This window comes from Lactuca saligna, chromosome 5, assembly GCF_052625555.1.
Source record: "Lactuca saligna cultivar CGN05327 chromosome 5, ASM5262555v1, whole genome shotgun sequence".
Taxonomy (NCBI): domain Eukaryota; kingdom Viridiplantae; phylum Streptophyta; class Magnoliopsida; order Asterales; family Asteraceae; genus Lactuca; species Lactuca saligna.
In genome coordinates, this window is record NC_136421.1 from 276,853,785 (window position 1) to 276,879,704 (window position 25,920).

At 37.4% G+C, this 25,920-nt stretch overlaps 1 protein-coding gene across 1 annotated transcript; it reads right to left on the reverse strand.

The window, feature by feature from the left end:
• Positions 1-11,053: 11,053 nt before the first annotated feature.
• Positions 11,054-14,117, reverse strand: LOC145047948 (cytochrome P450 98A2-like). Its single transcript, XM_078996321.1, has 3 exons — positions 13,437-14,117; positions 12,320-12,717; positions 11,054-11,765 (listed from the first exon to the last, which is right to left on the reverse strand). Exons 1-3 carry the CDS (start codon positions 13,933-13,935, stop codon positions 11,121-11,123), a joined length of 1,542 nt encoding a protein of 513 aa, XP_078852447.1. The 5' UTR covers positions 13,936-14,117; the 3' UTR covers positions 11,054-11,120.
• Positions 14,118-25,920: the final 11,803 nt, after the last annotated feature.

The window sequence follows — 25,920 nt, forward strand, 5'->3', positions numbered from 1 at the left end:
GACTTGGGTCCATAATGCAGCTCTTCAGAGGGAACTCACTGAAATGCGAGCTGAAGTCAGAGAACTTCGAGCTCAGCAAGCAAGGGATGATAGGCGTATGAGGGACCTAGAACACCTTCTGTCAGGATCAAGGACTCACTTTGTCGGTTCTCGTCGCCGATAGATCCTTATCAACTTCTCTTTTTGGATATAACCTAGTTATGTAAAACTTTGGTCTATTTTCCTATCTTGTAAATCGTAGGCTTGTTAGGTCTTTGTTAGGTTGTAACTCTATCAAAAATTTCCCATTTTGGTTGATGTAAGGCTTATTACAGTAGACCGTTTTTCCCGAACTTTTTACATCAGTAATACCAGTAATATTGACAGGTACCTAATCATATGGGAATTATTATCCAAATATAATCATCTATTAGTTTAGATCTTCATTCCATCGTATTGTTGGGCTATGGGGAGTTAGTCCATGAGTCATTCTCATCAATTCTTCCATTGAATTCTCATCAATGTTTTCATCTTCATAAACTTATAGATCAAAGATGCCGCCTTGCAAAAATCCAAGGAGAAACCCAAATAATGAAACACCACCTCCTCCACCTCCACAACCACCTACTCCTCAGTTCGACATGACAACTCTAAATGCTGCCGTAGTTGCGGCTGTGGCTTCCGCCATGGCCCAATATCATTCATCTGGTTCCACTGAAGGAGGAACCCCTGTTCAGTCGGTTCAGGTGGAAGCTCCTGTGCGCTCGAGAGAGTGCTCCTATAAGGACTTCACAAACTGCAAGCCATTGTCCTTCAAAGGGACTAGCGGAGCGATTGCCCTCTCGTAATGGTTTGAGAAAACTGAATCGGTTTTCGAAATCTGATCTTGTCCTGAGGAGAGCAAGGTGAAGTATGCTGCTTGCACCTTTGAAACAAAAGCCCTAACATGGTGGAACGCCCATGTTAAGTCACTAACTCTTATAGTGGCTAATATGATGGGCTAGGAAACCTTGAAAGACCTCATGATTGAGGAATATTGGCCGAGGGGAGAGATCCAAAAGCTGGAGGAAGAAATGTGGAGCCTAACCATGAAGGGCTCCAACGTAGTCGCCTGCACCGCCAGATTCTGTGAACTGGTGGCCCTCTGTCCCAACATGATTCCTTCATAGGGAAAGAAGATTGAAAGATACATATGGGGATTGGTGCCCCCATACCAGGGAAATGTTTTGGCATCACACCCCACTACATTTGATAGTGCCAAGTGATTGGAATAGCGGCTCATACTACATGCGGTTCGTACCCCGGCTGCAACAACTACCCTGGCCATCTCAGAACCTACAAGAACCACTGATTCCAAGTGGAAGTTTTGGGATGATAAGAAGAAGGCTAAGGCTGCCAAGAAGAGGTAGGTCATGGCAGTACATGCTGCGATAACACCTGCCATTGCTGCTCCGATAAAGCAGTATGCCGGAAGTTTGCCTAAGCGCAACAAGTGCAACTTCCAGCACGACGGCGCCTGCCGGGTGATGCAGTGTCTAAACTGCAAAGGGAAGGGGCATACAGCCCATTTCTGTAAAGCTCCAGCAAGACCAATCAACCAAGCCCCCGGTGCTGGAATGGGCCAAACTTGCTACGGATGTGGCGAGGTAGGCCACTTCAAGAGAAACTGCCCAAAGGCAGGGTTTGCCGGTGGAGCGGCAAGAGTTTTGGCCATAGGCCATGAGGAAGCGGTTGTCGACCCCACAGTGGTCACTGGTATGTTCCTCCTCGATAACTCTTATGCATGCATTCTATTTGATAGTGGAGCGGAGAGGAGTTTCGTGAACCAAAAATTTGCTAACTTACTTAGGCAAAAATCATGAACACTTAATGAACCGTTAACTGTGGAAATGGCTAATGGAAAGACAGAGAGCACTAGCAGTATATTCATAGGGTGTACCCTAACTTTAGATAACCATTTATTTTCTATCAATCTTATGTTGGTCTCAATTAAAAGTTTCGACGTCATTATCGGCATGGATTGGCTGAGTCTCCATCGTGCCGATATCATGTGTTACGAAAAGGTTGTTCGCCTTAATCTACTGTCTGGCGAAACCTTAGTAGTTTATGGCGAAAAACCCAGCACGAACCTTCGTATCATCTCGAGTATCCAAGCTCAGAAATTCTTACGAAAGGAATGTACAACATTTCTTGCTCACGTGGTCGATGTGAGCCAAGAAACGAAAGACATCCAGAACATTCTAGTAGTACGCGACTATCCAGACATCTTTCCAGAAGAACTCCCAGGATTACCTCCACAACGTCAAGTCGAGTTCCGAATCGACTTAGTTACAGGGGCTACCCCAGTAGCCAAATCGCCATATCGTCTAGCAGTTGCAGAGATGCAAGAACTGTCCGGTCAACTTAACGAACTGCTCAGCAAGGGCTTTATAAGACCAAGCTTCTCACCCTGTGGAGCTCCATTCTTGTTCGTCAAGAAGAAATACGGATCGTTTCGCATGTGCATCGACTACAGGGAGCTCAACAAACTGACGGTCAAAAATTGTTATCCATTACCTAGGATCGACGATTTGTTTGACCAACTGCAAGGGGCGAGCTTCTTTTCAAAATTTTATTTAAGATCCAGATATCACCAATTACAAGTACTAGGGGAGGATGTTCCGAAGACAGCCTTCCGAACTCGTTATGGACACTACGAATTCGTAGTGATGCCATTCGGATTAACAAACGTGCCCGCGGTATTCATGGACTTAATGAATCGGGTGTGTCGTCCTTACTTAGATCATTTCGTCATCATTTTCATTGATGACATACTTATCTACTCTCGTAGTAAGGAGGAGCATAGTCAACATCTGTGACAAGTCCTCAAAACTTTACGGTTGGCGAAGCTCTACGCGAAGTTCTTGAAATGCGAATTTTGGATTCGACGAGTCGAATTCTTAGGGCACGTGGTTAGCGAAGAGGTAATACACGTGGACCCTTCCAAAATCAAGGCCATTGAGAACTGGTCAACACCGAAGACGCCTACTGAAATTCGTCAATTTCTAGGCCTCGCTGGCTATTATCGCAGGTTCATTCAGAACTTCTCCCGCATAGCGAAACCTCTTACAACACTGACCTAGAAGGGCATGGCCTTTGACTGGGAAGAGAAACAGGAAAGAGCGTTCCAAACGCTCAAACGATCCTTGTGCACCGCACCAATAATATCCCTTCCCGAAGGAATAGAAGACTTCGTAGTCTATTGCGATGCATCGAATCAAGGGCTTAGATGTGTTCTGATGCAACGGGGAAAGGTCATCGCCTATGCCTCAACACAGCTAAAGACGCATGAATTCAACTACACAACCCACGATCTTGAACTAGGAGCAGTTGTGTTTGCTCTGAAGATCTGGAGACATTACTTGTACGGAACGAAAAGCACTATCTTTACAAACCACAAGAGTTTACAAAACATCTTTGACCAGAAAGATCTCAACATGAGACAACGACAGTGGGTCGAGCTACTCAGTGATTACGAATGCGAAATTCGTTATCATCCGGGTAAAGCCAACGTACTAGCTGACGCCCTAAGTTGGAAGGAATATTCTGGTCGTAGAGTCAAATCATTGACCATGACTATCCATTCACACTTGTCCACCCAAATTAAGGCAGCTCAGCTTGACGCTTTGAAGCCCGAAAATGTGGCGGGTGAATCCCTAAGAGGGATGGATAAGAACATGGAAGTTAAGGGTGACGGAGATAATATCCAAGTTGATATCGACTAAGGAAGTGTGTAGTTGATGATTCAACAGTGGTTCTTTTAGATAATATCCAAGTTGATATCGACTAAATTATTTTGAGAGATCAATAGCGATTTTGGATAGGAAATCGAAGCCTTTGCGCAGCAAGGTGATATATTTGGTTAAGGTCCAGTGGCAGCATCAAACGGGTTCCGAACGGACCATGGAAACCGAGGCTGAGATTCAATAGCACTACACTGATTTATTCATAGCACCGGACTTCAAGGACAAAGTTTGATTCAAGTGGGAGATAATTGTAACTGTAACGTCCGTAGATCCGGACTAGTCAATTTAGAGATAATAGGGGTCGAAAACGACTTTTTGACAAAATATTATTTATAATAAATAATCTTAACCAAGTTGTAGAATATTTCTCAAGGGTTCCGTACATATAAAGAACGCCGAAATCTGAGTTATAACGAAGAAGTTATGACTCGTCGAAGTTTCGCGACGGAACCGGCACGATACCAGGAAGCGTAAATAGTGAATTTAAGATAGAGCGATATTCAGCCTTAGCGATCTAAATGAAATTCGTAGATTACGTTAAACCAAGTGCGTCCATAAAAAGAACGCCCAAATCTGACTTCGTATGAGAAAATTATGATTTTTCGAAGTTTCGGCTTAGCAGTGTACAACCCGGAGTTCGAATATTAGATCGAGTGGTTTCTAGCTGACACAACCTAAATGATAATCGAATATCTAGTTAATAGTAGCGTAATGGTTAAAAGACAGATGAAAACGGAAGTCGGATGAAGAAGTTATAGATTTTTAATGGACCAATCTTGTCCCGGCCTGTTAAAAATATAAAATTTAAAATAAAGTCAAAATTAGCCGACAGAGGCTAAACGAAAGTTGTAGAGTGCGTTCCTGCCTATGTGTGGATATAAAGAATGTCAAAAACAGAGCTCGTATGTGAGAGTTATGATTTTTAGAAGTCGGAAAGGGAATTTGCGAAATCTAATGCGAGATCGATGACGTGGCTGAATTCCAGCTGTTCAATGATGATCAGGGATCGCTTTGGATTGCGATACGTCGCCCCTCGCCTACGCCCAACGTCCAAGCTCGGGTACGCACTACGTACAACTATTCTCCTCGGCCTAGAAGTGATCACGTCGCACCACCGAAACTCCGCCACCTGGAATTCTTATCCGAAGCCACGCCCAATGTGGCATTTCCGAACGCGCCGCGTAGTCCGAAGATCTAGCCCTATATAAAGGGTACGAAGTTACTCAGATTTCCACACCATTCTCACTTTTCTCTCTAACCTAATCCCCCCCCCCCCCCCCCCGCCTAAACCCTAGAGAACCCCCTATCACCCGAAGGAAGCCCCGAGGCTCCCAGAGTCCAAAGAAAAAGGGACTTTTGGTTTGGAAATGCTGCTCCAAGCGAAACTCGGTTTTCTATAAAACCCTCTGTAAGTGAGCTACGCCTACGCTTTTTTAATATAGCTTTTATTTAATCATAGTAACGTTATTAGGAACTTATAATAAGTACTTGGGCTATTATTATGGGTTATATAAGTATTGTTTAACGCTTATATAATAATAATAATAGCTAAACTATTAATTAACCTTAGTGAATCATAGACTAAACCCTAGTGGTAATGATACTAGGTTTTGACGAATGAAATTGTTTCAAGAGTAACGAAGCTTTGTCTAAGTTCAGAATCACCACCTTAACAGGTGAGTGCATAGTTACTTTAATCTTACACATAGATATAGAGTATTTTACATAAATTATGTGTTTTGTGTGCATATTACTTGAATACTTGTTGTTTATGCTGGATGAACGATTTTATACATGTTTTAAATGATTTAAACTGTATATGTATTTTATATCTACAAAATATGTTGGGTAAAACATAGGTAGACTAGAGATGAGATAAATGATGAGCGATGAAAGATGGGATGAACGATGAGCGATGATATATGAGTGGTAAATTATGGTGAGAAGCAATGACCTAAGCGATGAGCCAAGTGATAACCTAAGAGATGAGCCAAGTGATGACCCAAGCGATGGCCCCGTCATCTAACAGAATATGGATGACAACCACGGACTATTCTAGACAGTCCAGTGAAACACTAGCAGGCTCGCAACCTGTAGGGGTTGTGAACGATGTGTTCATCCGGTGTACTCTAAACCCTGGCGACTATGTGACTTAGTGATTGTTGTATAAACCCTGGAAACTATGAGACTTAGTGCCGAAACCCTGTCGACTATGCGACTTAGTGCCTGTCGAGTAAACCCTAACAACGATGGATTTCGTGTCGATTCCTTAGGATGATCCTTAGGAATGAATGAACGAGGACTAGCTAATTCTCAGGGTAGATCCTTAGGAGTAAAGAAGATAATGAGGATGGGTAATTGGGTTGATTGTTTGATGTTTAAACATAATAATTATATTATTGTGGGCTAAAAAACCCTATGTACTCACCAGGTTTCCCAACCTAACCCACCCAGTTTATTTATATCACATGTGTTGATATGAAGTCACATTAGACTGAGAGATTAAGGAAATATAAATCACTAGTGATAATAAATATAAGTTTTGTTTATGCTTATGTTTCTGTATTGACAATGACATCCCAAATGTTTTAAAATAAATAAAAATACTTTTCTTTGGAAATGCTTTGATAACGTATTTATCATGTATTACTGGGAACAAATTCTGCAACATTTTATTAAAAGAGGTACTCTGATTTTTATAAAGCATAAACAAAATCGGTCTTTTCTGGCTGTGAAAATGGGGATGTCACAATTGGTATCAGAGCATTAGTTTAAGCAAACTAGGAATATGAATTTATTTCTAGACTTAAACTTAGAATGCTAAGCAATGATTGTGAGGAGTGTGTCTTAGGTAATACACCTAATTAGACACAAGCACTAGCTTATATAGGGAAAATGCCTAACATACTTTTATGTGCTAAATTATTTATGATGTTAAATGTGTGATCGGATCTATGGTCTGTTGCCGACCGGATCTGGAAACTTTACGTGTTCAAACTTCTAAACGTTTAATTACGGTATTAGAACTAGCGTGTAACTTTTTAGAGTAATAAGGAGATTTATACGTCGATCGTAAATAAAATCTTTCCCGTCTTAATTCTCATCGTTTCGCACCGAACGTCCGATTTGGTGTGTAGAACGAAATGACAAGAACCCGAAGTGGAAACGCGAATGGAAATAGAAATCAACCGCCTCAACCACTAGTGATTGAGCAAATACCTGTTGTAGTAGCCACTCCTAAGCCAATCACAATAGCTGAAGTACAAACCATGATTCGGGCTATGTTGGCTGAGCAAAGAGAAGAGATGAGGCAGATATTGCACGAAAATAGGGATGAACCTACGGTGCCCATTGTGCAACCTGAGTTGATCGTTGAATAATAGGAGGAAGGAAATTATAGTCGCACTGTGAGTCAAGTTGAAACCCAAGGGGAAAGGAGGAATGGCTTGGAGAAAGGAAATGACAAGGATGGGCAGATGTATAAGAATTTCTTGGGATGCAAAACCATCGAGTCTCTCTAGAAGCCCAAAATCAATGGAAATTATGGACTATATCTCCGAGATGGAGATGGTATTTGAGAGTCGTGACTGCATCGATAAGCAAACGATAGTCTTTGCAGTCAGACAACTAAAGACTGGAGTGTTAAGTTGGTGGAAGTTGTTGCCAGATACAATGCCATGAGGAGAAGCCATACAAATGTCTTGGGAAGCATTCACGGAGCAGTTAAAAATGCAGTACTGCTCAGAGATAGATTTGATAGACCTAAACAACGAGTTTCAGAACCTGAAGAAAGGGAAGATGAGTGTTGATGAGTATGTCACCGTATTCACTGAGAGTATGAAGCTATTTCCCTACTTGGTGCCTACTAAACTCTCCAAGATAGATAGGTGACCTGTAGAGTCAACAATTGGAGTTGTGATCTGTTCAACTATATTTTTAGATTGTGAGGTGAGTTCTTCCTCACTATACTTGTGGGTCGAAGGAACCAATGACGGCCTAGTAGATTGTGTATTCTGGTTTGGAATATTGTTATATTGTAGTGAACTATTAAGATCTGCATGTTTATCTAGTTATTATTATATGTTTTATATTTCGACATGATGTGGTTAAGTTGAGACTGTACTGCTTTGTGCTGCCAATCAACAAACTTGAGTAATCCAAATGTGAGGTTGTGGGCCGGAAGGGGGCAATCCAACCGTGAAGTTATGGGCCAGGGCAATCCAACCAAAAGGTTGTGGGTTAGGGTAATCCAAACGTGAGGTTATGGACACCGTATTTATTATTTGTATATATTTTGTTGTGTGGTACTTTGAGGGATCTCACTAAGCTTTGACTTATAATTTAAGTTTATTGTTTCAGGTACTTCAGGTGATCATGGAAATGCAAAGGCGTGATCAAACAAATCATTCGGTGTTATGTTTTGGAGATTCAATTACAATATGATTTTGGGACATTTGTATTTATACTTGATTTTGACTTAGATGTTTCTTGAAAACAATGATTTTCCTTAATTAATATATAAAAAATTGTTATCGTGTTTTTGGGATGTTACAATTAAGGGTAGTTGTTTGTGTTTGAAGTTTTTTATGTTTTCTTCTATTTTATTATTAGTTGTCGTTTTCTTTAAACAAATGTAATATCTTTTTTTTTAATTTAATGAAAACCTAGTTTCAAAAATATATGTGATTATTGTACTTCTATTGTATATTTCAATTAAATTTAATTAAAAAATGATATAGAATTGTATGTTATTGGTATGTATCCCATGATTTTAATGGTAGTATGTGGTGATGAGGTGACACTTATCATTATAATGATTAATGATAAGTATTTTAGATGACTTTGTAACCAATGTTTTAAAAAGCGGACTTTTAATTAAAATGTATGATGATCGATTTTCATTCGACTAGTTCAACTGTCGGGTCAGCCCAATTTTCGAAATTTACATAATATCAATACCAAAAAGCTTGATAACTTTTGCCAAAAAATATCAAAAAACTTGATAACATTTATGAAACAAAATAAAAAAGCTTCATGATAATTACTATTTTTTAATAACAAAACCAGACCACTTAAGCAATATTAATTAGTTATTTGAGGGTCTACCAAATTAATCAAAATGAGCATAAGAAATCAATTGAAATATTATCTGGAATTACAAAACTAGTTATAAAAAAAAGATATACATGATAAGACAAGTCTAAATAAATATCTAAAGGACCATCGATATAATTAAATCAGTTTTAATAAGAGGTTTTAATAGTTCAATTTAACCGGTTGAATTGAATTTTTATAAAAACTTACAATTTATTTCTATACAAAAGTAAACATTAAACTGATAATGGTTAAACAGTTTGATTCCTAAGTTTGTCTTCGGATTCCAAATAATTTTTAAAACATTAGTTTTAATATACATTTATGAAAAAATGAAAAAAATATGATGATATATAATGATATTTGAATTGTAATCTTAATCTGGAGTGCACATCACAATTCACATCAGCACATGTGCTTTGAAACTTTGGGTTATGTAGTAGGTAGGGTTAGGTAGATTCAATTTTAAGTCATTCTTCTTTGTACTCAGCTCAAATCACGTGCTTTATTTAATGTTTCTCCTTGATATATTTCCACATTTATAGATCTCAATACGACCCCATGAAGGTTTATTAATTGAAATATTATTAAAAAGATACTAGTATTTGATCGCGGATTTTATTACTTACAATCAAGATTTTTACTTCATGATTCAACGTATTTAATTGTGAAAAAAAACTTTAATTCTATCAAAAAGATATTTCATATTTCATATCTAAAAGTTAGGAAACTTCAATCATGTTACTTCTACATAAAATTCTAAAAATGATCTTTTTTATTTTTAAGAAGCTATGGTTTTAATAAAAAAAATGTTTGATAGCAGAATGGTGGTTTAATTTTGGATACGGTGTAGGTGTTTGATTTTGTCCCTATCTTTTTAGTATTAAAAGCTTGGTTGTTAACTTTTTTTTTAAATGATAATATAAAAATGATTTTTACATCTTTTATTTTTAATTTTATTGAAATATTATAAATTAATTTATTTAGTTATTCTTTTTTTATTTTATTTACTTGATTAATTAATTTTTTACAATTATTATATATTATTAAATATTATTTTTAATATATAATAATTGTATATTAATAAATACTACTTTCTAAGATTATTAGTTTCTATAGGTATTTTTTTAATTTTAATTTTATTAGATTCATTCTTTTAGTTAAATCTCAGCCACCTATCTCTCCTAATTTCATTTAGATATTTAAAAATATAATATATTTTGGATAATATCAGCACCATCATCCGATCCGATTGAAGAGAGTGAGATTTTTTAAAATAAATTAGGATGGTGCTTGTATTATGCAAAATATGCTAGCCAAATACTTAAAATAAATTAGAAAATGTGGAACAAATGAGATTTTTTTGGGGTTTTATATAAAATAATAAATAAAACAATTAAAATAATTAAAAACAATTAATTTTTTAAAAAAACACTAGTAATCCAATAAAATAATATTTTATTAATATATAAATATTATATATTTAAAATAATATTTATTAATATATAATAATCCAATAAATAAGAAGTAATCCAATAAATATAATATTAAATTTTTTTAAACTAAAAAATATTATTAATTCAATAAAACAATATTTATTAGTATATAAATATTATATATTAAAATAATATTTATTAATATATAATACTCCAATAAAAATATTAATCCAATAAAAAAATCATATAAGATAATTCAATATAATTAAAAAAAGAGATGTAAAAATGGTTTTTATACTTGGTAAAAAAAACATAATTACAGAAATGATCGAAGATTAGGATAAAGTTGTTATTTTTGAAAAATTTAACACCGAAACTGTTTACGTTAATAAGATGCAGATTAAAACTGCATAAAATATCCAAAATTGACCACTGATTCAAAAAATATTTTTGGACCAAAATTATATTATATTTAACAACCATTTTTGCAATCATATAAATAATCAATTATTTTTGCGAACGATTAATTATAGATATATACACTTAGATAATTAAACATAAATAGTTATTTATTATATAAACTAACCAAATAAATAAAATTTTGAATTTTGTTCCACCTTTTTGTCACAAAAAAATACAAAAGATTATAACTTCATTTATTTAGAAACAATTTGGCAAAATACCCCCTATAAATCTAAAACTTTAACCTCCAAAATCACATAACAAAATCTTTAAAATTGACCAATAAAAGAAGCTCGATAAAATAAAATAAACCCATTCCATAAAACAAAGTTACAAATAGTTCACATTACAAAACCCTAGAAAATCACACGCCTACAGGCACCCGCTTGTACAGATTATTCGGCAACCGTGGTGTCGCCACCGCCTCAATCGGGTGTTTCATGTAAGTAACCATCCCTGGATTCTCCGTCAAATCCACCTCCTCCGGCTTCATTCCTGCAGGTGGGGTCCACTCAAAATGATGCAAGAGATGCCCCAACATAGACGTAACTAAATTAATCGCCAGCTGTGCACCCGGGCACACCCTCCTACCGGCGCCAAACGGCAGTAGCCGGTAATCATGACCCTTTACATCCACATCCTCCTCAAAGAACCTCTCCGGCCGAAACTCCTCCGGGTCCTTCCAGATTGCCGGGTCACGTGCTATGGCCCACACATTAACATGGACGATTGCACCTTTTGGGACATCATACCCACCAAGCTTTACGTTTGAATTGGCTTTGTGTGGGAGCATTAATGGGGTAGGTGGGTGTAATCTTAGCGCTTCTTTGGCTATTGATTGAAGGTATGGAAGCTTTGAGAAGTCGGTTTCTGACATGATGCGATCGGTTCCGATTACACGGTCGAGCTCTTCTTGAGCCTTTTGTTGGACCCGTGGGTTCTTTACTAACTCCGCCATCGCCCATTCCACCGAGATCGAGGTTGTGTCCATTCCCGCCGTAATCATGTCCTGCTCAAAACATTTGAAAAATTAGTCGAAAGATTCGATAAAGATTATGGAAACTTAGGTTTTGTTTGTTTGTTACATCGGCCAAAATGTAACATGTTATACTGCGTTTTGACGTGCATTAAACTTGAACGACTAATATCAATAAGACAAAATTTGTATCTTTGTCACACCTAAAAAGATATAGAATAATGTTGGACAAAGACTCGTTTTCGTTCTTTTGTCTATACAAAAGACAAGAATATCCTTTTTAATCCTCATCGTATAAAAGTCCTAGAAAACATGTCGATACCCGGGCTAGGCCCGGGTTGGACACTTTTTAATGAAGTTTTAACGATGAGAAAAACAAAGGTATTCTTGTCTTTTGCATACACAACAAAACAAAAACGAGTCATTATCCCACCTTATTCTATCTTTTCAGATGTGACAAAAATACAACTTTCGTCTTACTAACATTAGTTGCAGTCAAAGTTTAATGTATGTCAATCGCAATACAGCCTGTTTTGTCACGTGTAACAAACAAACATAGATTATCAGATTAGATGGTAACTACGCACCCAAAGAAGTCCGATAATTGTATCGTCGCTAAGGTCGTATTTTTGTTGAAGTGTATGCAAAGCATCGATGAAATGCTCTTGGGTCCCACCGGTTTTCTTGCGTGCAATATCGTGTTCAGCCATGATGGCTTTTGTAAGTCGGTCTCTGCGTTGTTCATGTTTAGCAAGAATCTCGTTTTCACCCGCAAAGAACCAACGTAACCATGGAATATTCTCGGCCATGAAAACCTTGCCCCCGATCTTGATCCCATTAGACACAATTCCTTTGAATTCTTGCCCTTGATCATCCATTCCACCTTCCGGAGTCACGAATCGCTTCCCAAATGTCAATCTTGTAATATTGTTGAACGCAACTGTTCCTAAATAACCCCTCAATGGTAAGGCTTTTCCACGCTTATCTACACACAATTTATTAATCATAAGTTAGGGTATTTACGTCTTTTATCATCTTTATGAAATCAAGTCTTATTCTTGTTTCGTTTCGTTTCGATTTTTGTTACGTTAACATTTCATTCCAAATTGCATAAGAAGAACATTGTCTACGATCTTTAAAAATATGGAAATATGGAATTAGGTTTTAATATAAAAATAATACTGTGGAGCAAAATCTTCTACCTAACTCCACTACTAGGTTTGGGGCAGGCTGGCAGGATTATGTCACATCTGAAGTCAGTTTTACGTTTTCCAACATTAAATTACAATATTATTCTCATAAATTCAACATTAACTAATAAAGATATCAAAAAGTGAAATCTGTATAGTTGCAATAAAAGTTCCCAAGAAAGTATATGCTCTTTCTGGAAAAGAAATGATAGAAAATAGACTTTTAAATAAAACAAAAAACAATATTAAGGAATAAATAGTCAAAGATCAAAGATGGATTAAGCCATCACCACCGATTGATACTTGTTCAACTTGAACTCCTGTTCTTCAATGGAAGGTTTAAGTTCAATTAATATTGACCAAAAGCGATGCAATTGATATGATTAATGATATGATAGAGTTATAGACTAGCTAATTTAACACAAAACACATAGATCTACATATCCATAAAGCAAACATGAACAATAGAAGAGAAACGAAACCAAATTGAAGTGAATCAAGAAGAAAATCATACCAAGATCAGTAGAGTGTCTGAAAATGGATTCAACCATGGCAGTGACTTCATCTTCTCTGATAGGTCTCAGAGCTTCAAGTCTCTTAGGCGAAAACAGCTCCAAATTACACACTTTCCTGACCTTCACATAGTGAGGTCCGTAATCAGCCCAGATCAAATCCTTTCCACCTCTACTAAACGACATCGTCGCCCGATTCCTATGCCTATCAGCCAGCTGCTGATCATTCTCCTTCAGCACCTCCTTAGCCAACTCCGAGCTATTCACAATCACGTTTAGCTTCGAATCTAAGTAGACGGAGAAGATCGGGCCATAAGTTCTCGCCCATTCGGCATAACACCTGAATTTAACCGGTTTGACGTCGTAGAGGTTTCCGACGATGGGAAGTGGGCGTGGGCCGGGAGGAAGGTTGAACCTGAGGCGTTGGTAGAGGGATGGCAGAAGGTAGAAGACGGTGGAGACGAAGAGGATGGCGGCGGCTAGCAGAAGCAGCACAGCCATGGTTGATGGTGGGTGGTGGAGATTCAGTGGGATTGTGGGAGAAGGGGGTTTGGTTAGGTGGTGTATTTGTAATGAGGCTTTGGTTGACCGCGTGGTGGCGCTCTGGTCCACGTGAATGGTCAGAAATCTTGTAAACAAGGGGTGGGAAGTGGGAACTGGGTAGGTGGGGATTATGAATTTCTTCTGCAACCTACTACATACAAAAAGCAAAACGTTATTTATTTATTTGTTTTCTCAAATTGAAGGCTATTTTTGTTTTTAATATTTTTTGTCTCGGAGAAGTACATTTGTTATGTTTTTTCTTTGACTAAGCAATTTAACCTAATGGTAATTGGTAGGAGATATGATTTCATCACATATGCCGAATATAATATGCCACCACCTAGCTTATCTTTAATGTATCACCATCATAAAAATATCGAATTTGTTCTTTGAGAAAACCTTTTCTGTTTGTTTATAAGGCTTTCTTCAACCTCTTTCGACTTTGTTCCATGACAACAGCTTTTTAGGTAAATCACATTATACGATCCTCATATGTAATTTGGATGTAAACTCAACCCATTGGATTTTTAGTTATTTAATAATCCCGACCGTTGAAGCTTTATGTGATGTATGCATTTGAGTTTACACATTATCCAAATTTATGGGGGACTCCCATCATGAAGTACTCGGCAATATATATAAATGTCTTGTAAATTCTATTCTCTATTTTACGTCTAAAGCTAACCAACATTAGTTTCTCTCGTCTACCTTTTGGAGCTTATTGCCTTTGGGAGCTTAATGCTTTTGACCAAAATATTCACACTTACCATTTGTATCTTAATTCCTAACACTTGATTACTTCAGATCTTGGATATTGTACCATCTATATAACTTAATTTAGAGAGTTTTCCGCCAGCTAATTATCTACATGTAAGTGTTTGAAACTTATTGTCACTTGATCCGTCTTTGTAACAAGAAAGCAACTTGTACATATGGTTTTAGCTCTGCCTTTAAATATTGTAACTTTTATAGTTTATCATCATTATTGTACCACCCCAATCGAGACCCCTTACTCGGCCAGGCCAAACTACACCTTACTGGTCACTTGATGCTAATTTCAATATGATCAAAACATAATCAATAAACACAAAAACATCATGATTGAACCATGGATCCCTCTTCAACAATTAATAGGAATTAACTTTACTACAAGGGGAATTAAGAGAATGCTTCTTCTCTGTGTCAAGAAGAATCCTAAAAACCCAAAATAGAGTATGTATAGTGCCGCACCCTTTAGCAACAATAAAGGAAGATGGTCATTCCTTGCCTCCTAGGCCACCAAGTTGGAATTGCAAAACCCTAAAGGGTTATTCCTTCGTGTTTTGTGTCGTCAAAATGATGGATGAGGGGACAAGAGAGGGGTGAACGAATTTTGGCATGTTTTAGGGTTTCCTTAGTGCCATCTTATAATCTCCCATGCCTTATATAAGGCGCAAATACTAGGATCCTTTCATAGCCTACAAGTTTGATCAAATTATGGTAATATTGTCATAATACAAACTTATGACTATTATTGCATAAATAGTCATTCTAATTACTATATATTGATTTCATTAATAAATCAATAAATAACAAACTAATCCATCTTACTAATTAACTATTCTTGTTTTTTTGTTGAGCCAAGTGTGTAACCCAAATAGACTCATGTAACTAGTATTGTGTCACCAACATGTTGTACCGGTGGACATATCTCCAATAGACTCCCCTTAAGTATTAAGAACTTGAAACTTAAAGTTAGATCCATTTGAATGTAAGTGATCAAATATCCTTTTATTCTAGATATCTAATGAACGTGTGAAACAAAAATCTTGTCAAACTCAGATGTTCAAGATTCTGGTTCTCAATAGAGATATGCGTTGACCCAAATGATAGACTGCTACCAAAGGTTGGAAGGAATAAATCGACTTTGACTACATAGACTTAGTAGTAAAATATGGTTAAATCTGTTACTTGGCACTCTTCCAAGTTATCTCTCTCACATTCAATAAGAACATGAATCCTAACTACAAACATGATTTGTCCTTATTAGTTCAGAAGTCTACATCATGTAACTCATTACACTGATTTCTCCTTACTAGCCATTGATCAAGGATGTATTCAAACATGTAAGATTGCCCTTGACTACTATCCTTTGGGCTTTGCTAGTATTTCCATGATATTGATTTGTCATGCCAAAACCATTTTATATCTTAGGGTTCATATATAATGTATATGATTAACCTTATAATTGAAGCATAAAGGACTCAATTCATCCAATTTATCAATGGAACTAAGACACCAAGCTCAACTCAATCCCAAGCCTTACTGCAAAAGGATAAACTCATTTTTGGAGTTTTAGTTCTCTTCATATATCATCTATGTAATTTTCTAACTCAACATGTTTAGTCATCCATATCTATCTCTATTTATCTTTATAACTAAAGTGTATGTTGACTTTTCATGTATTTCATAAAATAATTTCCTATCCAAGATTTTACATTTTTTAAAATAGGGTGTTAGGGTGTCAAACCCAAATAACGAAGGGGTATAATATACCCCAAAAGAACAGTGCTATATTGCATTAAAAGGTAGTACAATGCAAGAAGGGTCAATTCACAGCGACACAGGACTAAAGTCTATACCTCGTTGGATAAGTTAATTTGGTCACAAAAGGGGGTTTGTATGTAATAGTTTAAGCAAATGATTAAAGAAAAGAGTAAATGATTAACTAGGTAAAGTACATTTAGAATTTGTAAGGACTCTAACTCTATGTATGACAACTTAGCAAAGTGATTCAAAGATGATACTAGGAAGTATTAACAAACTCTAACACTTCTCATTCACTAAGTTGTCAAATTCAAAATAAGCTCTTTGAAAATAAACTACTATTCTAATTTAAATCTAAACAAGCTCTTAAATAGAAACCAAAAGGTTGCATTAAGTTTAATGTGAATGTTCCCACAACATCTGCTACTTCTCACAAGCTTTGGACTGTAAGCAGGGGCGTAGCCAATATAGGGCAAGAGTGGGCCTTAGCCCACCCACAAAAAATTAAGGTTACATATATATTGTATGTACAATATATATTTTTGTTAAATAAAAGAAGTTAAGGTTAAAGAATTTTGTCATCATATTTTGTATATTATTTGGCATACCCTAAAACAAAATCCTGGCTACGTCACTACAGACTGTAAGAGTATGTGAATAAGATTACACTAAATTCATTCAATGCAAATCAGTTTAGTGTTTGTTACCTAGTCTGATTATTTATTCTATTAAAGAATAATGAGACGAGTTGGATAAATATAAAATCTTTATATTCTATATATAGAAAAAGAAACACAAAACAATTACGAATGTTGCAATCAGATAACTTGAATGATCTAACCATAATTCAAATGGCCAAGTCATATGACTGAATTCACAACCAAGAAGTCAAAACATAAAGTTAGAGAAACTAGGGTTATGCCCACACATGACTAGATTAGAATCAACATGTCTAGAAATGAAATTAAAGTACTAAAGTTACTTACAAAGATAAATAATATTTTCCTAAATTATTTGTGACAACCCGAACATTTTTCCGTTAACATTAGCCCGATTCCGTCAATAAATTTGGAATTTTATTTTGTTCCATCAAAATTCTTATGGTTTGGAAAATCATTTAAGTTATATAATGAAATTTTATATAAGAGTCGGAACCAAAAATCATGCAAAAACCCGAGTTACTTAGAAAATCAGCGAATCCGGCCTGACTGGTTCACGGACGTGAACCCATTCACAGCCATAAACCCGATCACAGTCGTAAACTTGTTCATGACTGGTGGCCCCCACCACTAACCATGAACCCAGCCTATAAATATGTGCTCCTATCCTTCATTTATACTTTTTTTTTGGATAAAAACACATCCCTTCTCTCTCTAACCTCTCAACCACAAACACAAAATACCCTCTTTTCTTCCGGAAATCATGAAAAATCACCTTTGGGTGTTGTTGGGAAGCCTCTAAAAACGCGTTTTTCATCAAATCAAGCATCGTGTTATTGAGTTCACGACCGCAAACCCTTCAAATCTTCAAATCTTCAAGGACCGAAATCAGTTCACGACCGTGAACCCTTCAAACATTCATATTTTCCTCAAGAACACCGTTCACGACCGTAAACCATTCAAGAGGCTGTTCACAGCCGAGAGCAGTTCACCGCCACAAACTTCTCCAAGTCATGAACTTGGCTGAAAACCTGCTTTTTCCAAATTAATCGAGTCCTGGTAACATTCCTAAACCAAAAGCAAGTGTTTTTCCAACACTATAATTAATGGGTTCGCTAATAAAATGCACATATGTATTTAATTGTTATTAGGATCCCGTTAAGTGCCACGTATATCAACCCGAGGGTCTTCATTTCGAGTTTCGTTGTCGGGCACTTTCACGCGACTAACAATGAGTTCATACCCCTATACTTTTACTATATTTAACGTTTTCAGGGGGGATACAATCCAAACACGAATGATTTGTGAACTTATACAAAAAGAATTTCACATGTTTAAAACTTATGCAATTGAGATGACCGAACGATTTCCACATTTTATAAAATATTTAGATATTTTATCCCTTTTGTAACATGTTGGGCATAAGGGACGATGTCAAATTACAATCATAATTGCATAGTTTTCAGATCAATACACGAACCGAGTATATAACGTTCATGAAAACTATAATAGGTATAGTTTGAGATTTCAATACACGGTTTTACATTAACAGACATATAACCTATGACAGAATTAGTTTATGATATTTAATGTTATATTTTGGATAACAAGAACACATTGCTAAGTAATTATTTAAGTATAATTATTACTCTACAAGGTATACAAACGGATTCAAATACCATAGAACAATACAAAACTACACATAAACTAGTTAATACAGGATTATGAAACAACTCTTCATTTGTAACTTTTGGGGTACATGTTAAATCCTATCATTTAGTGTAACCAAAGTCTCTTGGAGGGAGAGCGTGAGATTTGTGAATAAATCTATTCGAGACTGACAATCCCACACCTGAATTGCTAACTACAGTTAGACAGGCATGTCTGGGGTGACAAATATTATACCGTCCGACACCTGAAGAACGTCGTAGAGGTCACTAGTCATATTAAGCAAGGTTATACGACTCACAACAGTATAAACTAACCTTTGTTTATGGGATTTCATTCTTCATTAGTTTTATTTTAAGTAATAAAACTACTATACATACTGGTGGTAACTAGGGTTTTCAAGCAAAACATGTTATACATACTGGTGGTAACCAGGGTTTTCAAACAAAGCATACTATACATACTGGTGATAACATGGGTTTTCAAATAGAACATTCTATACATACTGGTGGTAGCCAGGGTTTTCATTCAAAACAACAATATACGATACAGCTGGTAGTAATTAGGCATGAAAACTGATACTTTATGGAACACAGTAACAAACACATATGTTAGAAATATTGGATTTTTGTGGGAAACATACAAACAATATTATAAAGATTCAATGGCAGGTTTTCATTACAAAGACATTTTAATGAACTCACCAGCTTAATGATGATACTCTTTCAAAAATCGCTTGTATTCTTAGAAAATCAGTAGACAGGTACTCCAGCAGGCTTTTGAGAAGACGGAGCGTATAGAGTCACGTCTTGTATATTTTTGTTATACTTTTGATGTACACAAACTATGTAACAAACAAATGTATATACCTATATTTCAATGTAATGGTTGTGTTTACTTTGATTACTATGATGCAATTCTTGTGATAATGTACATGACGTCCTCCACCCCCGAACATTTCTTCCGTTTCGGTTTGGGGTGTGACAGATTGGTATCAAAGCTATTGTTTATAATGAACTAATTATACCGAACCTTATATGGTATACAACTATAAACGCTAAGGGCCTGAAGTACTCTAAACTAAAAGTATACTTTTTAAAATATAAGTATCTTATATGTATACAAGTATATATACATACCAGAATCAGTATCGCAAGTAGAACAAAACAAAAGTATTTGGATGTTTGACAATGCAGCTAAACCTGGATAGTTATCTAATCATGTCTAGAATCAATATAGCCTGATCAACTATATTTATTTGAGACATGACCAACATATATTTGGGAGTGACCGTGGTGTTACAACAAGCTTAAAACTTACCAAGCTATATATATATATATATATATATATATATATATATATATATATATATATATATATATATATATATATATATATATATATACACAACAAGGGATCGATAGAAAAGAACATACAACTTTAAAATACTATAGGAGTATTTTAGCTAGAGCCGAACTCAGTGTAGAGATTCATTCCAAGTGTTGCTACTTATTTCTTTCTAGCAATATTTCACTTGTATTGGTAGCTTTTCTTTGTATATCACTTAGTAGAACACTTTGTCTATCAGGTTGAGATATATCTTGTTTCGTATCTCTTGATTATAGGGGACTTACCATCCTCTTCTTCTTGATTCTTTTAGAATAAGATGCCTCCGAGGAAGAGAACCAACAGAAAGAACAACAATCCCCCGATGTATCCATCTCCTCCACGTCCTCAGTACGACCCAACTATCTTCCAAGTAGCTATCACAGCCGCCGTGGCTGCTGAGATGTCCGATATCAATGCTAGTGGTACAAGTGGGGCGGGTAGTGGTGCCCCTATATCCAACCTCGGTGAAAACCATGGTCACACACGGGAATGTACATACAAAGACTTTTCAAATGCCAAGCCATGGTCTTTCGATGGCACCAGAGGTGTCATTGCCCTGAATCGATGGTTCGAGAAGACCGAGTCAATATTTGAGATATGTGCTTGCCCCGAATCCAGCAAGGTGAAGTTTGCAGCATGCACCTTCACCTACAGAGCCCTAACTTAGTGGAATGGCCAAGTCAAATCCCTAACTCTTCCGGTGGCTAATGTCATGAGTTGGGAGGATTTAAAAGAGCTGATGCTCACTGAGTAGTGCCCACGAGGCGAGATGCAGAAGCAAGAGGAGGAGCTCTGGAATTTAAAGATGAAAGGCTCTGAAATTGCTACTTACACTAAGAGATTTAGTGATCTTGCTCCTCTCTACCCGAGAATGGTCACCCCGGAAATCAAGAAAGTAGAAACATACATTTGGGGATTAACACCCCCAACTCAAGGGAATGTCCTGGCTGCAAGACTGTTGACGGTTGACAGTGCCAAACGGTTGGCTCAGACTTTGATTGATCATGGAGGTCTCTAGGATCCCGAGCCAGGTGCCAACAAACCACCCAAGGAGAGTGGTGGAAAGAAAAAGTTCTGGAATAAGCGCAAGGGAAAATCTCTGCAGGAGCCCTCCAAGAAACAACAAGTGGTGGTTGTGTATGCTGCTACTACTCCGGTCGCTGCCCCTATACCTCTAACACCTGGAAGTAGATATGTTGGAAACCTCCCCATGTGTGACAAGTGTAACTTCCACCATCATGGACCGTGCTGTGAAATGTTGTGGAATAATTATGGCAAAAAGGGGCACACAACTCGTTTTTGCAAAACACAAGTCTAACCCACTAATCAGTCTCCTAGAGCGGGAGTTGGTCAAGCCTGCTATGGATGTGGTGAGACCGGGAATTACAAGAGGAATTGCCCAAAGGAAACAACTGGCAACACGGGGAAAGTGCTAGTTATGGGTCAGGAGGAAGCTACTGCTGATCCCACCGTAGTTTCAGGTACGTTCCTCCTCGACAACTCTTATGCATGCATTCTTTTTTATTCTGGTGTAGTGAGAAGCTTTGTTAGTCATGAATTCAAGCATCTACTCAAGCATAAATCCCAAACTCTAACCGAAACCTTTACTATCGAGATGGCTAACGGTAAGAAAGAGAGCACTGACGACGTATTCATAGGCTATACCCTTACCCTAAATGATTATTCCTTTCCCATTGATCTTATGTCGGTCTCTATTAAAAGATTCAATGTCATTATCAGCATGGACTGGTTAAGTCTACATCGTGCTGATATTCTCTGTGTCAAGAAAGCCATTCGCATCAATCTACCTAATGGCGAAGCCCTCATCATTTATGGTGATAAACTTAGCAAAGGCCTTTGTATCATATCATGCATCAAAGCCTAAAAATATCTTCGAAAAGAGTGACAAGCGTTCCTAGCCCATGTCGTTAATGAAAAGAAGGAAGTTAAAGATTTTGAGAGCATCCCTGAGGTCTACAACTTTCCTGATATCTTCCCCAAAGATCTCCCCGGAATCCCTCCCGAGCGCCAAGTCGAGTTCATAATTGACTTAATCCCCAGAGCCACTCCTATAGCCAAATCCCCTTACTGCCTAGTGCTGGCAGAAATGCAAGAGTTATCTAGCCAAATCAATAAACTAGTCAACAAAGGATTCATTAGACTGATCTTCTCACCCCGGGGGGACCCAGTTTTGTTTGTGAAAAAGAAAGATGGATCCTTTCGGATGTGTACAAGCTCGCCATGAAAAATCGCTATCCCTTTCCCCGAATCGACGAACTCTTCGATCAACTGCAAGGAGCTAGTTATTTCTCAAAGATAGACCTAAGATCAAGGTACCATCAGTTGCGAGTCCGTGAGGGTGATATTCCTAAGACAACATTTTGGACTCGATATGGTTACCACGAGTTTGTAGTGATGCCTTTTGGTCTAACCAACGCACTGGCGATATTTATGGATCTGATGAATTGGGTGTGATGCCCCTTCCTAGACAAGTTCATGATAGTATTCATTGATGATATACTTGTTTATTCCCGAAGCGAGGAAGATCATAGATAACACTTGAGGCTAGCGCTAGAAACTTTAAGGGTGGAGAAACTATATGCAAAATTCTCTAAGTGTGACTTCTAGATCAGAAAGGTAACTTTCCTTGGTCATGTGGTTAGCGAGGAAGGCATAAACATGGACCCTTCCAAAATCAAAGGGATTGAGAATTGATCAGCACCAAAGACGCCCACAGAAATCCGTCAATTCTTGGGTCTTGCTGGCTACTATCGCATGTTTATCCAGAACTTCTCCAGGATTGTTAAGCCCTTGACCACCCTAACTCAGAAAGGTGTACCCTTTAGTTGAGGAGACAAGCAAGACACTGTGTTTCAAACATTGAAGCGGGCCTTAAGCAATACACATATCTTGTCTCTGCCAGAAGGGAGGGAGAACTTTGTTGTCTACTGTGATGCGTCCAATCAGGGCTAGGCTGTGTGCTCATGCAGAGAGGAAAAGTCATTGCTTATGCCTCAAGACAGCTGAAAGCACACAGAATAAATTATACAACTCACAATCTGGAGTTGGGAGCAGTGGTCTTCGCATTAAAGATATGGGGACATTATCTCTACAGAACCAAGTACACTGTCTTCACCGACCATAAGAGCCTACAATACATTTTCAATCAGAAGGATTTGAACATGAGGCAATGAAGATGGGTGGAGCTACTCAATGATTATGAGTGTGAGATATGTTATCATCTAGGCAAGGCCAATATGGTAGCAGACGCCCTCAGATGGAAAGAGTACTTGGGTCGCAGAGTGAAGGCACTGATAATAACCATCCATTCTCATCTATCCGCTCAAATCAAAGAGGCTTAGTTGGAAGCCTTGAAACCAGAGAACATGTCAGATGAAGCTTTGAGGGGAATGGAAATGAACTTAGAGATCAAGGGAGACGAAGTCTATTATTTCATGAACCAGATCTGGACCCAAAAATTCGGCGGTTATAAAGAGGTTGTCATGAGCGAAGCTCATAGGACTCGATACTCTGTTCACCTAAGTTCGGCTAAGATGTATCTGGATCTCAAAAAGCTCTATTGGTGGCCAAATATGAAAGCATAGATCGCTACCATCGTGGGCAAGTGCCTGACTTGCGCCAAGGTGAAGGTGGAATATCAGAAGCCCTAAGATCTACTTCAACATCCATAAATACCCGAGTGGAAGTGGTAAAGGATTGCGATGGACGTCATCACTAAGTTCCCCAAGTCTTTGAGTGGGTACGATGCCATCAGGGTAATTGTCGATAGATTGACTAAATCCGCCTACTTCCTGCCAATCAAAGAAACCTTCAAGATGGAGAGGCTGACACGAATCTACATTCAAGAGATAGTCCGTTTGCATGGTGTGCCTATGTCCATTATCTCCGATCGAGATAGCAGATTCACCTCGAGATTTTGGCAGTCACTGCAGAAGGCTCTTGGAACTAAGCTGGAAATGAGCACAACTCATCATCTGCAAACCGATGGGCAGAGTGAGAGGACCATTCAGACATTGGAAAGTCGTGGGACATCCATTTTCCCTTAGTCGAGTTCTCCTACAACAACAATTATCATATCAGTATCAAGGTTGTGTCGTTTGAAGCCCTTTATGGCCGTAAGTGCAGATCCCCTCTGTGTTGGGCTGAGGTGGGTGACATGCAGCTAGCTAAGGGTCAAGTCCCCGGTAGCACTCTCAAATGACTGGAGATCATTCACGAAACCATAGAAAAGATGGTACAATTTAAAGAACGACTGAAAGCCTCCAAGGATAAGAAAAAGAGCTACACCGACAGACAACAAAAACTTTTTTTAGTTTCGGGTTGGTGACTGTGTTATGTTGAAGGTCTCACCCTGGAAGGGCGAGATATGCTTTGGGAAGTGTGGAAATATAAATCCGAGATTCATTGGGCCATTCGAGATTCTTGCTAGTATCGGTTCGGTCGCACACAAACTTAGTTTACCCCAAGAGCTTAGCAACATTCATCCTATCTTCCACGTGTCGAACCTTAAAAAGTGTCTATCCATTGAAACCCTAGTGATCCCTCTTGTCTCTTGATGAGATCAAGATCAATTAATGATTTTGTGAACAAGCCAAACATGAATGGTTAATGTTTTCAGGGGGGAATACAAGCCAAACACGAATGATTTTGTGAGCTTATACAAAAGAATTTCACATGTTTAAAACTTGTGCAATTGAGACGACCGAATGATTTCCACATTTTATAAAATATTTAGATATTTTATCCCTTTTGTAACATGTTGGGCATAAGGGACGATGTCGAATTACAATCATAATTGCATAGTTTTCAGATCAATACATGAACCAAGTACATAACGTTCATGAAAACTATAATAGGTATAGTTTGGGATTTCAATACACGGTTTTACATTAACAGGCATATAAACTATGACAGAATTAGTTTATGATATTCAATGTTATATTTTGGATAACAAGAACAAATTGCTAAGTAATTATTTAAGTATAATTATTACTTTACAAGGTATACAAACATATTCAAATACCATAGAACAATACAAAACTACACATAAACTAGTTAATACAGGATTGTGAGATAACTCCTCATTTGTACCTTTTGGGGTATAAGTTAAATCCTATCATTTAGTGTAACCAAAGTCTCTTGGAGGGAGAGCGTGAGATTTGTGAATAGATCTATTCAGGACTGACAATCCCACACCTTAACTGCTAACTACAGTTAGGCAGGCATGCCTGGGGTGACAAATATCATACCGTCCGACACCTGAAGAACGTCGTAGAGATCACTAGTCATCTCAAGCAAGGTTATACGACTCACAACAGTATAAACTAACCTTTTTTTTATGGGATTTCATTCTTCATAAGTTTTATTTTAAGTAATAAAACTACTTTACATACTGGTGGTAACCAGGGTTTTCAAACAGAACATAATATACATATTGGTGGATATGTTGGTATAGGGTACTCAATGCTTGAATGCTACTTGCTTTGTGCTTTTAGGAGTCCTGGTTATTTTTAATTAACTAGTAGACGAATACGGTAAGTTACATATTATGAGGACAAAATAATTTCAGAAGGTTAGGTCTGGCCCTATTTTGCAGCTCTTATTTGAGTCCAACCGTTGTAGGGCATGACCTTTCATTCGAAGAATTATCTGTTCTTAGTAGTATGTAATGGTATTCGCG